Source organism: Vanellus vanellus (assembly GCF_965231255.1).
Source record: "Vanellus vanellus genome assembly, chromosome: 4".
Taxonomy (NCBI): Eukaryota; Metazoa; Chordata; class Aves; order Charadriiformes; family Charadriidae; genus Vanellus; species Vanellus vanellus.
In genome coordinates, this window is record NC_138909.1 from 19,787,183 (window position 1) to 19,800,906 (window position 13,724).

At 43.7% G+C, this 13,724-nt stretch overlaps 1 protein-coding gene across 1 annotated transcript in view; it reads right to left on the reverse strand.

Annotated features, from left to right (window-relative positions):
- Positions 1-5,613: 5,613 nt before the first annotated feature.
- LOC309670951 (kelch-like protein 8) overlaps positions 5,614-13,724 on the reverse strand; it is a gene marked incomplete at its 5' end in the record, with an annotated part of 421,963 nt that continues 413,852 nt past the window's right edge. The window contains 6 exon segments of the mRNA XM_082482091.1: positions 5,614-6,027; positions 6,029-6,062; positions 8,100-8,228; positions 9,403-9,550; positions 10,247-10,433; positions 13,004-13,552. Coding sequence (XP_082338217.1) covers positions 5,830-6,027; positions 6,029-6,062; positions 8,100-8,228; positions 9,403-9,550; positions 10,247-10,433; positions 13,004-13,552 — 1,245 coding nt within the window. The 3' untranslated portion in view covers positions 5,614-5,829.

Below are 13,724 nucleotides of genomic sequence, written 5' to 3' on the forward strand. Positions count from 1 at the left end.
AGTCACCATTTCAGTGCAAAACTTATGGCAGGTGTGTATCTGCATGGGCTTTTTGCTTGAAGTGATGGAACACGATAATCCCTGCAGACCAGACAAGTCACATGGCAGAAATTACAAAGCTGCCTGTTGACTTTTTGTGTGTGTGTGTGTGTGTGTGTGCTGGAACATGTTGAAAATGAAACTGGAATCCAAGGAATTGCGTTAAAATGCCGTGAAGTGGCAGCAACACCAACCATGCTGACAGAGCCAGGAAAGAATTACAAATATAAGGTTCATCTCCTGGCTAAGAGTGCTTTATTTGCTGCCAGTTCCAGTCAAGAGAACATGCAAAGGTTCAGAAAATAAATACAGATGTGGTAAAAGCAGCCAGCAAAAAAATTTAAGTGGAGCGTCTGGAATAGAGTACTTGGGTTTGCAGAAATGTGCACTGCAGCGGTGTTCAAAATAGTTTTAAAAGCAGTTTCAGCCTAAATGAAGATAGAAAGCCCCATTTAACTGTGGGACTAATATGGAGTTACGGACTTTCCAAGCATTTGTTCTACTTAAGCTTGACCAGGTTAATTGGCTGAATTTTTATCACCCGATGACAACTTATTTGTAAAATGGGTCCCCGTGTCATTTGGTGTCGCAGCCGTGGTCCCATCACACAAGATCAGACGGCGCATCCTGCAGCAGTCTCAGCAGACGGAGCAGACAGGCAGCAAACGAGGGAAACACAACCGCTTCTGTTTCTCATTGTGGTTCAGGGCGGTTACGTTGGGCTGGAGTAGATGGTTTTGCCTGTTGACAGGAATTTTCTCATGCAGCTCATTTCTAACTCCTATAAGAGGTGGAATCACTCCAGAGTCAAAATGTTGTTGCAAGTGGCGGTGAGACACAGAACTGAGGTCATGCAGTTGGGATGCAGGAAGGCATCCCGACTTTAGGGAAGTGCATACACAAGCTCAGAGCAGCAAAGTAATCTCATAAAATTTCCTGGGGCTTTGACAGTCTTACTGCTGCTGGATTGTCTGCATCTCTCTTGCTGGCACTTGAATGCAGTCGGATTGAGCACAGAGTGCTGGTTTCAGAGCCTGCTGCAAGTCATGCTGGTGGCAACTGTGCTTTTATTTAATTACCTTCCCACTGCTCTAAAAAAAGTGTCTTACCAAGACAAGGAGCAAGAAAAGTTCCTGGGTTCTGATGAGTAAATTGTGCCTGATGTGTTCAGTCTCCCTACGTGCGTGCATGCTGCGAGGGTTAAGAACGCTGACGCTGGAATAACTGCCTCCGGATCCCACTGTAGGTGAAAGCAGATCCTGGAGACAGACACGGGATCCCTCCAGCGCCTGGCTGGCATCCTTGTTACCTCCTGCTTCCCTGCAGCAGCCCGAGGCAGTGGGTTGGTTGCCTGTTGGTTGTGCTGCGTAAACACAGGGTGCGCGCAAACCCTCTGCGAACGCTTGGTTGGTTGCAGGGCTGCATCCCCCTCTACAGGCAGACCTTTCGGTGAAATAATTTTCTCTCCACCCCTGTTCATGTTCAAACAGGCGGAAATAGTCTTTCCGATGGGATTAAGAGTGCATGCGTGTATTTTGTTTATGGCTTAAAATATGCAAGTAGCACATGCGTTGCCTTCTAAAGTCTTCTGTCCACGTCTGAATGTTTTAGCAGTTTTGCTGCAAGCGTGGCTCTCTTAGGAATGAGATGGCTTTGGGGAACGGCAATATTAAAAAGTAATCAAAGCTGTGAAAGTATAACCAAATTCTCACAACCCTCTTTGAATGTAAACAATAAGGTATGAATTTAAGATTATTTTGAGAAGACATAATTTACAAAATTGAAATAAACACGAAGACATGCAAGATCCTTGCATCATCATGGTGTTATGGCGTGTCCTGAAAAAATACAATCAGAAATTACTATTTGAATGTAGCAAACGGAAACCTGACTTAAAGAGAAATCTTTGTCTTTGTATTGATCTTCCATACGTAAAAGTGCTCAGACTAAAATGTCCTGAAGACAAACACAACGCGTGGCCCTTGGCAGCCGTACGGTTTGGAAGGAATTGGGAAGCCACAGTCCCAAGTCCTGAGGTGAGGAGCAGCGGCGTGCGTGAAGGCTGCTGTGAGGCAGCAGGAGAGCTGAGATGGGAGGCGACATGTCCCAGAAGCTGGGGCGGCAGCAGGGTGACCCGTAAGCACTGGCTGCGCACCAGTGTGACTGGAGATACAGGGCCAAGGGGGCTGGTCGGGAGTGGTCGAGTCTGGTCTTGCTCCTCCCAGAAACCCATGACGGTGTTCAAATCAGCAGGCTGGAAACTTGGACGTGAGTAACTGTGACCGCACTTGATTCTTACAAACTGATTTTTTCTATGTGTTTAAAGGATGTTCTAACGGACATCTTTGGGTTCATGATTTTTATGGGTCAGTTCAAGGCTTTTAGGTGCAGGAAAAACATTAACAGAAGCAGTAACAATTTGGGATTCGGGATCATTTGGGATCAGATGTTGCATCTAAACATGATGCACGATTTCCTGAGCTTGGATGTTTAAATACTTTGCTATAGCAAATCCCGAGTTGAGTTCTAAATTAGACGATGCGGTGGGAGTTAGGGCCTGCTGCCACTGGAGGGCTGCCTCACCACGGGGAGCCAGGGTGGGCTACATTCTCCCCTCAGCCTTGGGGGGGTGGGGTACTTCTTTGTCATCATTATCCTGTTGCCAGTAAGAGGAAAAACGAGTTTGCTGGTGTTAAATTACGAGGGCTTTATATGCAGGTAAGTCATTACTTTGTTGCCACAGTAATCCTACGCTTTTTTAAATTTTTGATATTTTGACATCGTTATCACATTTCCAGCAATAATGTTTCTAAAAACAGTTCTGCACAAAATATTTGTAGTTCTGGTGCTATCTAAGATTAATAACGTGGACGCCGCTATACTGGCAAGAGGGTTGTTCCTTGTAAATCTTTTCTGCAGTTTTCCCGCCAGCCCTTAACAATACGCCTCGGAAGCCCGAGCACAAATAATGTTGGGGGGGAGGGTTGCGTACGAATTGAACTACAAGAGAAGTGTCTGTCTTACAGTCGTGTTCAGCCCTAGTGCCACTTGATTTCCAGCTATGGGGTTGACAGCAGAGCTCCTCCCACACCGCAGGGAATCCCACTGCATTTGCTGTAACCTTATTTCCCTGCTGAACACGCACGTCTCCCTTTGGTGCCTGGAAGGCGACGGCTGTCAGTGTGGTCCGGATGCGTGTGAGTTATTCACAGGCTGCACCCTTGGGTGCTAGCACTTTCCCATCAAGAGGAGAAAAGTATCAACTGGTACACAGCACCCCCAGGCAGCTTGGTTTCACAGTCAGTACTACTTTGTGGAAAATCTTCCCCCCACTCCCCCTCAAGTTTTAGTGTTATCCAGGACATCCATAGAAAAACGTGTTTGTTTCCAGAGAGGGAACCCGCACCTCTTGGTTCCAGCCCTCCTAGCCAGGTCAAGAGCCACAACGGTGTCAACATCCTTGCCGGGGGGCAAGGGCAGGAGCAGGGTGGTATGGTTTGCAGCCGTAACGCAGGATTTTCTCTGCTGACAAAGGCTTCCGGTTGGGAATTATACTCTGCAGAAACCAAAAAAGACTCATTGTTTTAACCTTTCCCCACAATAGCATGCTCCAGTCATGCTAGAAACAAGGTGCTTTGAAGTACAAATGTTTTATTGCAATGTTTCATTATTTACAGTACCGTCCACTTTGTCCCTGGGTGCTACCAAAGTGCAAAGCCATTTGAAACAGAAAAGCTAAATGATAGTAACTCAACAGCGAAACGTGATTGTACCTTATGGTCGTACTGCCCTGCCTCTTCCCTGCTACTGCGTGCAGAGAAGTTTGCTGCTCTCCCTCGTCACTTGGAACAAACTTTGGTCACAAAGGATTGTCAGCTGTCGGTCTGTTCGCGGTGATGCAGGAACAGCAATGTGCAGTCTTTCCAGCTGGACGTTACTTGGAATACAGGGCTTCTGAATGCGTAACAACAGAACTTTGTACACAACACTGTCAAGTTCATATTTCAATTTTTCGTGTAAGTACTGGTTTATTTCCAATTCTTTTTGTTGCTGATTCTCTTTGGCTTATAGAAGCTTTAAGTCATCTGTTTTGAGGCTTAACTATCTTAAAAGAGCCTGTACCTCTAGAATTACCACTGAGTTGCTACTGGCTACTGAAGATGGACATGTCATCTCCTAGAACTGCATTTAAAAGTCTTTACAGAATACTGCAACTTTTACCGTACGTTTCCATTTTGTATAAAAATGGTGACTCGGACACCTCTGAAGCTGACATTTTCACACACTGCCATCTTAAAGTAGGACAAATTACACTCGTTACTTCAGGAATGACCTCTCAACAGAAACTTGCCTTTGGGGGGGTAGTTACTACAAATTTTATTTGAAGACTTGAGAATCCCAGTATTCTAGTGGGTAAGCTCAGGTCAAGAATCTTTTCAGCTTTCTAACGAGTATATTAGCTTGAGAAAGTACATTGAAAGACAGGTTTCAGACCAAGTACCTGCTATTTCCACTGCTGCCAGCAGTCCCTTCGGACATGGGCAGTGAACTTCTCTGCTCCACTTCTCTTAGTGTGCAACAGGGATGTCGTTACCTTCTAAAACTTGAGACGCTTTGTGTTACAAAGCTCTTACACAATTAGGAAATGTTTAAGACTACATTCCCGAAAATAAGTTACATTAAATGGCACTCGAGTCCTTCAGAAAATGCGTAGCAGGGCTGTTGGGTAAGGCTCAGCAGTACTAACTGCTGCTCTCTCTCCTCACCCCATGCCTGGTTTACAGTTCAATAATGAGTCCCTGTACCAGTTGCCTCAAATGATTCTGAAATTACAGCTTCTCAAAAATGGGATGATTGCAGCTCTTGGCAGGTTTTCTCCTGTGAGTTATACTTTTATTCCATGTTTTCACAGACTTTTCCGTATCACTACTGATAGAAAGCCACCAAAAGCTTTACAGTTGCAGGAGGTAACATCTTCACAAAGAAAATGTATTGTTTGCATTTCTTAACCTACCATACAAAACACGGTGTTTAAAAGCTCCGCAGTGCCTCCCTTCCTATCGTTCCTCTGGAATTTGGAGGAGGCAGCAGAGCTCACATGCAGTCAACAACATTGCTGGATCCTTGGCCCACGTCCCAGATCTGGCTGCTGAGACAAGAGCACACAGCCACGCCTGCCCCTGCCCTGCAGTGTGACACAGGGCCGACGAGTTCCCACCTAAAGAAGATGGCAGAGGAAAAAAAAAAGAAAAATAAGTTCCTGTTCTTTCTGAGCAAGCGGAAAGTATTTCTTTTCTGTGTCTGAAATTCTATTATACAGCCTAGTTATATAGTCTGTGCAAAATATACCTTGCTAGTTTATGCTCATTATTTGTCTGGTAAATTTAGTGCAAAATCGGGTTGAAACAACCAGAAGAATGTAGATTCTTATTGAGCGAAGGGAAGAGAACAAAGGACGGAAAGAAGGAGGAGGAGGTAGTGCTTTAATATTTACAAGAAGAACCTAATGGCATAAGCAGCACTCCTGCATCGCTAGTCATGGATATTACTCAATTATTACCAGGAAACAATAGATAGACTCCTGCTGCGCACTACTTCTATTATGTTGCGTTTTCATATAGGCAGTTCAGTTTGATCTGAGTATTATCCTAAATATCCTCATCTTTTGCACAGCTCAGTAGGATTTTGATGACCAGAGGTGCTAAGACCTACCAGCTGCATTTTGTTCAAAATCCTGTGTTCTGCCTTGTAAAAGCAGATGGGAAAAGCAGTTCAGTTCCTCAGATGGCCTCAACTTGGGAGGAAACAGTCACTTACCACAAGGGCTACGGAGCCAACTCCTCCCCTGGGAGCGTTCATTGGGGCGACTGCACTCCATCGATCAGAATCAATGTCATATCTTTCCACATCGCTGAAGCAAGTGTTGTCATCTAAACCTCCTATTGCGTAAATGGGGCCACCAAGGGAGGCAAGAGCAATTCCTCTCCTAAGAAAACCACAGGATCAACACCTCAGTGCAAGTCCTTAAGGAAAAGGAATGGGAAAGACACATCAAGTGCAATGTTACCTGACTGGTACCTGTTTCAAACTATGGGGGAAAAAGTAATGAAAATGTTAAAAGTGAAGTTTATAATAAATAATGACCAGTAACTGTGGCTGGCCCTCTGTACACCTGCATCAGTCTTGCAGCTTTATCCTGAAAGTCTTTCGTATGTTTGCATCCTCCCGTGAGAGGGGCTCTAGAGTTTTATCTTGACTTCACCTCAGCTTTCCCAGGCACCTCTACGTTATTGTGTGATCCATGAACAGGACTGTTGCAGCTAGAATATTTCTAGACTGCAAAAAGACAAAGCTCCTGTTTAAAGAATAAAGGCAGGGGGACGCGGAATACTGTTTTGACTGAATGTCACCCAAGACCCAAGTCTTCTAATTACACGCTTAGATATATGAGGTTAGCTTAGCTATGTGATTTCTTGGTACTGAATTTTACGCCTCCTATTTTGTTTTATTGAAGAACCACATTTTGTTTTATGGAGAACCAAAACCTGCTGGTTTTAACTTTGCTGATATAGCTGCTGCTACAATCTGGGAATGATTTTTTTGGGGGGTGATATTAATACATATTAAAAGCAAGCCTGCGCTGGATATTAGATGAGTGAACTCTAGAAAGATTTAGTTACAATTTCTTCCATTCTCTTCTTTTTTATTAAGTCTGTGTTAAAATAGTTGTCAGATTTTTTTCTACTGAATCTACAATTATGAGAATACAATCAGTATTACAAAATGCAAAGTATGGTCTAGACTCATTAGAAGCATTAAGTTTCTGCTTTAAGTACCAAGACAGGTGATTCACCATTTCACTGAGAACATTCTTGCCTCATTACACAGAGGGCAGGTGCGAAGATACCAAGGCAGGAGCAAGGGATGCACAGTCTTTCTACAGAACACACACTGGGGAGATACCCTGACCTTATCTTGCATTGCCTCACCAGGTAACATAGATGGCATCAATGGTGGCAGTTTTTTCTCAACTAAGTATTCGGACACCATGTCCATGAATGGGAGGAATGGAGCGTAGCCAAGGCACAGCAGCCCTTCCATTTACCAAGGTACTGAGTAAGAAATGTCACAGAAATCTAGGGCTGATGTTTGCAGAGAATATGCCCTGTGGTGGTGGCAGTAGGGAGGAGTAAGAAGCTCCTTCTGGGAGTCTGGGTCTTTTACTTTGATTATGTCACAGCTACAAATAAGCTTGAGGACTTAGCCGTGTTCAGTAGTTCACTCCTGCTTGTACATGATGCTTTTAGAAACAACAAATAACAAAACAGAATGTAGAATTCAAGAGGTTGATTTAAATGACAGCGGAAACAAAAAATTACCCATCTGTGATTCCTTAAAAGAATCCTAAATGTCAAAAGGCAAGAAAAAGCCTCAATCTGACTTTAAGTGTTTTAGTGCGTCTGGCCTTTTGTGGCAAAAACATAGGCAGCATGAAGGTTTCCTGGGCATGAAGAATTTCACTGTGCGTGTTCACTGGCAGTCATCTTGCTCATTCTTAAAAAGCGCAAAAAACCCACAGAAGTCTATCAGTTTCAAGTTCTTTATCGGGCATAGCAGAAACGCCCTAGATACGGGAATGTAAGCACAGCTGGAGTAGAAGAGCTCTCTGCTCCAGAAGCCAGGCCCCCAAGAAAGAAAAGAATAGTGACAAAAGAAAGCCAAAGTGTAAACGTAACCAATGTTACCAGCCAGGGCCTCTCCCTAGAGAGAGAGAGATATTATGCAGTTTTGCACTGAAATAGTATGTTACGCACAACGTTGTGTTTCTGAAAATATGTGATGTATGCAAGTATGTGATGCAAATTTGTATTTGCTTTACAGCTAGTAAATAAAGGTGTTTGATAGCATAAAGCCCCAAAATAGGAAAAAAAAACAAAAACAACAAAACAAAAAATAGCACAGTTTGGAAACCCAAATAAAGACAGGACAGACATGGTGTTTTTCAGCGTCAGCAAGAAATTATTTATCGCAGACTAGGACTTAAAATTTGGATCACGTACCTCTTTGTGTTCATTGATGCCTTCATCATCCACTTGTTTGTGAGAGGATCAAATACTTCCCTGCTTCCTAAGTGTTCGTTTCCATCATGTCCACCTACTGCGTAGACTTTACCCGAAACACATATGCATCTTTTGATACAGAGATTGCTTGGCAACACTTCAGTTTTCATTTATGCAATATCCCTGCCTATGTGGAGAGAACAAGCTCAAATAAAGGTTAAAGTCTTCAAATGTTTTCAATATCAAGATTTTAGTAAGTACAGACTTTATATTTTTATATGCTGTACTCAACCAGAGATCTGTTTCTAACTTGGACTTTTATACAAAGCTTGAGATATGTAGACAAAAAAATCTTCCCATCACTTGAGTACTGCAGGTCAGATCAGTTTTGGACATTTATATCAGTCTCTCCAGATTTTCGGGGGGGGGGGGGGAAATCTCTGTTCTGCTGCAGCAACACAGGAGCTACCGTTTACAAGGAGAAGTTGCATCATGGGTGCTAAGCTGCTCTGGACTGCACGGACCTGGTTTCAGAAGATGGAGACCCAAAAATAAAGGTAGGTCTGTTCTTGGAAGATTTACGGTCTTAGTGACTTGCCTGTATGGAGTTAAGTGTGAAGGGAGCTAGTATGAGTACTAGCAAATTCTGGGTGACTCTGCTGTGTAAGGCTATTTTTTTGTAAATGGGTTAAAAAAAAATTAAATCGCCTGTTAAGAGAAGAGGCTATGTACCGTTCATAGAATCATAGAATAGTTGGGGTTGGAAGGGACCTTTAAAAGGTCATCTAGTCCACCCCCCCTGCAATGAGCAGGGACATCTTCAACTAGACCAGGTTGCTCAGAGCCCTGTCCAACCTGACCCTGAGCGTTTCCAGGGATGGGGCATCTACAACCTCTCTGGGCAACCTGTTCCACCACCCTCATTGTAAAAAATGTCTTCTTATATCTGGTCTAAATCTTCCCTCTTTTAGTTTAAAACCATTACCCCTTGGCCTATTGCAACAGCCCCTATTAAAAAGTCTGTCCCCATCTTTCTTACAAGCTCCCTTTAAGTATTAAAAAGCTACAGTAAGGTCTCCCCAGAGCCTCTTGCAGGCTGAACCACCCCAACTCCCAGTTCACAGTAATATCTTTTCAGTAAGCATGCTCTCAGATTGTTTCAGAATCACAAACCCCTTCGTGGGGAAGAAGCCTTACTAAATTGAAGAATATCCAACAGGTAAGCCATTGGAAGACAGATTTATTTATTACAAGTACCGATTCCACCAAAAGGAGCAAACAAGTGCCTTTAGAATAGCATTACTGACCTCCCACAGAGATCACACCCACGTGCCTTCTCCTGCTGTTCATTTCAGGGCCGAAGAACCAGTTGTTCTTACTGATAGAGTAACATTCAATGCTGCGAAATGGGTCACCAGATCCACCTCTACCACCGACACAAAACAACACACCTGAAGAAGACAAAACAGGTTTCCAGAAAAATAGCAGGAAGATGGGGGATAAAGTTGTACAGCAGAGTGAACTGAAACTTATGTAGTTCGGGAGAAGTCATATTTCACTTCAGGGGGCACAGTCATTGCCCTACGTAACTGGGTGCTGGATTTTGCCTTTGCTTGGCATGCTGTTATGGCAATTAACTATCTATGCTGATGCAAAAATATGCATTTAAAATGCATATTTTAAATATGCTTTTTGTGATTTTTTGCTCAGGGAGATAAACATTGTTAAATATAAAAATGTAAAAATTTGGATTTGCAGTCTAATATTCATCACTCACTTTTGGTGTAGGTTAGCCAAAGAGTTTAAAAGTTAGCTCAACCTTCTCGTGCCAAAAGATAAGTGTCCACTGTTGTCGGTATAGCTGTGAGCATGCTGCCTGGTCACAAGATACTTAACAGTTCTAGCTTTAATACAGATAGAGCCAATCAGGATAAATAAATAATGCTTTAAAGAAAGCAAATGACAGCTAAAGTTCTGCTAGGACAATGCAGCACACTAGCTAATTACCAGAGAGGTACACAACGGCTTTCCCAGTTTTGCATTAAGTCATTAACAACCATTTCTACCAAGCTACCTAACCCTGCACAGACGCACCGCCTTTTCTCCACACCACTCCCTATGGGATAATCAGACACACATTTAATTACCAGCAGTCTGCTTCCTTGGTGTTGTGCGAATGGAGTACTCAAAGTCTGGCACTGCCCTGCTGCTCAGGTGAAGGTGGTAGTTTCTTGCTTCATCCAGCAAATCCCTACATTTTAGATTCTGCTTGACAATCTCTTCCTTTGCCACAACACCCATAAGGAAACAAATGGGCAAGAGAGGCAGCCGTACCTGACAGAAATGAACACAGTTGGAGTAACTGGCTGAACTGACTGAGTCTCACCATTTACAGTGACGCAAGCATAACAGATGGCAGCTTCTGAGCCAGCTGCCAGCCCCACGCTCTTCACTAAAAAGGGAGGCGTTCATACTTTTTTTCCAGAATAACAGCGATATGAACAGTTCTTTTTAGTGACAAACGTTTGCTGCAACCCTTTGCATTTAAGCAGCGGTGGAGAACTGCCCCTTGGCCCAGGCTGAGCGGAGGAAGAAGTGCCGCTGCCTGTACTGCAACTGCACCTGCCTGATGTGATGCAGGCAGCATCCGTGACTGTACCAGGATAGCCCGTGTCCGGTTAGTCTGCTGAGGGGGTGAATTTTCAGCTCATTGCTATGCCAGTATAAGAGGGCTTTTGCTAGAATGGCTGATTTTCTTTGGGTGGCAAGTCAAAGAGGAAACACTATCAGCACGAACTAAGTGTCTGTCTATTAAGGAGGTATTGATAGTGCAGTAACACCTTTCTCTAGTGTGGACTTGACAGACTACAGGATTAAAAAAACCCCAACGTTGAGAGCTAATTGTTTCCTTCCCCAAATCCTTCCTGTGGTTCCCTAGCAGAGAGCTGGTGAGCAGGCTGAGGAAAGAAAGGCTCCTTCTGGGTAAGGCTATAGGTGGTCACTGCCCAGAGCAATCCCCAGCGACAGGGCACATCTGAAATAAGGTCAGCCTCTCCAAGGCTGCCTTGAAATGTCTTCCTCCCCACAGTCACTTATTTCAGCAAACCGTTCATTTGTCCTTTTGAGAGAAACAGTGAGGAATATGAAGTACAATCGGGTGCAAAGGTGGGACAGGTGTTAGCAGGGGGGACTGAAGCAAACCAGCATCTGACTTCCTAAGGTTTGGAATCGATGCTGTCAGGCGCCTCCCAGTTAGCTCAGCAGCAATTGTGAAGTCCAGTATCTCCAGTGCTTCTCAGAGCAGCAAAAGGGTGCTGTTACATGGCTGACAAATGTCCCTGCCTTGAAGTAAGCAAGTGTTTCTACCAGTTCTTCCTTACCCGCTTGCTTTCAGTCCCACTTCTTCCTTTACTTTGGCCTGTCTTGGTTTTGGCCGATTAAAAGCACAGCCATAGCCCTGCTCATAGACTCATGAGGCAAGTGATGCGGTAAGAGCACAAGGCTGACAAATTCAGAACCTCATGATGACAGCGCAACCCCTAAGGCTGATTATGATGTGGATAATAACTATCGCGAAGCCCAGGCATGTTTTCTGCTAGCAATAATGTCCAAATCACCTGATGGCTCCGTATACTCTGGCAAATAACCCATATTTACAGGAAGGGGTTTACTTTTTCATTGTTTCATTCTAGACTGGTTACCATGAATAAAACAAAGATGTTAATCTCATCTACTTGTACACCTGGGTAATAATGAAGGTTTTTTTAAATCTCAAATTATATTGCCTATAAATTTAATTATAGTGTACTAAAGAAGGAATTTTTCTACCAAAACCATCATGCTAGTCTAGATGAAACTGAAAGTTTTGGGAAGACAGTTAATAAACAGTTGTGATCTTTTACCAGGAAAGGTGAAAAATGATGCATGAAGACAATGACAGCAGTATTCTAGTGGACCTCTCTTTACTCACATGATGCCAATATTAGCACTTCTGCTGAATGCAAAACATTCAAGCTGGAGTTCAGTGACAACTGAAATGGCACAGTTGATCCTACCTGCTAAGATTCACAGGGCATTTTGCAGTGCACAGCATGTACCACCCTCCTCCCCAGCACAGGTTCTCTATACCTGTCTCAAATACTGTATTTTAAATTCCCATAATCAACGCATACGGAGCTTGAATAACTGACGTACCTAACGCTTTGACAGGAGGAGGTCCGATGGGTGTTTAAATAAGTTCAGCTAAGTGACCTTTTGATACCCGTATGTGTTTCTTTCAGAAGCAGTGGACTCTCATCAAGTCTAGATCATTAAACTGCTAACTCCTACAGGTAACCAGCAGTGCTAGCCTAGTGAGCATTAAATGGTCTAGCATATGTTTCCTAGCCTGCTTATAGGGCTAACATGTCTTGGTCTTTTGTTAATTAAATATAGGAACATTCTAGAAGTAGCACAACTTGATATGACACATCTCCGTTACAGTTTTACTCTCCTAGACACGTAAAAAGCTCCTCAACAGCTTTGCTCTCTTTTCTTAAGTACAAACACTTACCAGCAAGGGAAGTGAGTGTTTCAGGCTGTAGTAGTATCAAACCAAGTGAAGTGATGGCTTTATGTACTCTACTATGTGTAAATCTAAGAATTTTCTGCTCTAACACAGATGCAGCTTTTTGTTGGCTCCCCACTCCCCAGCCACGAGCATGTAGTGAGTACTCATCTCACAAGAGAAACTGAAGAATATGACTTCTTCCTGATATTCTACTGTTAACTCACAACTGCGAATACCAGAGGAGGTGCCAACTGCCGAGAACAATTTTCATCATGAGATCTACCCAAGGACAAACAGTTGATTAGACAACAAAACCAGTGACAAGACAGGCACACGGCGCCTCAGCCTGCCCTACCTGTGCAAGTATTTCATCCAGCCACGTCGCATGATGCTGTGGATTGGCTAGCAGCCACTTGATAGCAGCGTTGTAAACTTGCTTTTCGTTTTCAGTATTCAGGTCACTGGAGGACAGGAGTTTATGGAGGTGCTGTGGTGACACACTCACAAGGTCTTCGCACTCCACCACTTCTGTAAAGTGTTCGCAAGCATACTGATCAGCCATGTCCATCAAGTCAATGCGGTTGTGACTCTCCGCAAATGCCCTGACTGCCAGGCAGTTGGAGGGATGGAAGTGCAGCTTCATGTATTCACAGCACGCCTTTGCTACCAGTTCCACCTGAAGAATGCAAGCAGCGTACAAGAGAGGCTGGACGTTATCCACTGTCAGAGTAATCCGGGAGGAGTACACAAACTTCACCAGGTCTTCTATTGCATCACCATCAAAGTCCCTGATCTCAATCAATGTCTGCTTGGCTTCAGCCATTTCCGAAAGAAACATGGCTCTAAAGTAAGGTATAACACAAGCTAGCACCAGTTTGTGGCAGGAGATAAGCTTTGGACCAACCTGAAAAAAAAGAAGAAAATAACCCTCAGTCTTTCACTGGAATGTCAGTTTTGGCTACGATAGGACGGACAGTTAAGCCGAAATAAGAATCCTGAACTCAATATGCATTGAGCTACTGTATTTTGTTCAAGCAAAATAACTCCATCTGCCCTGTACTTCTGACATCAGATCA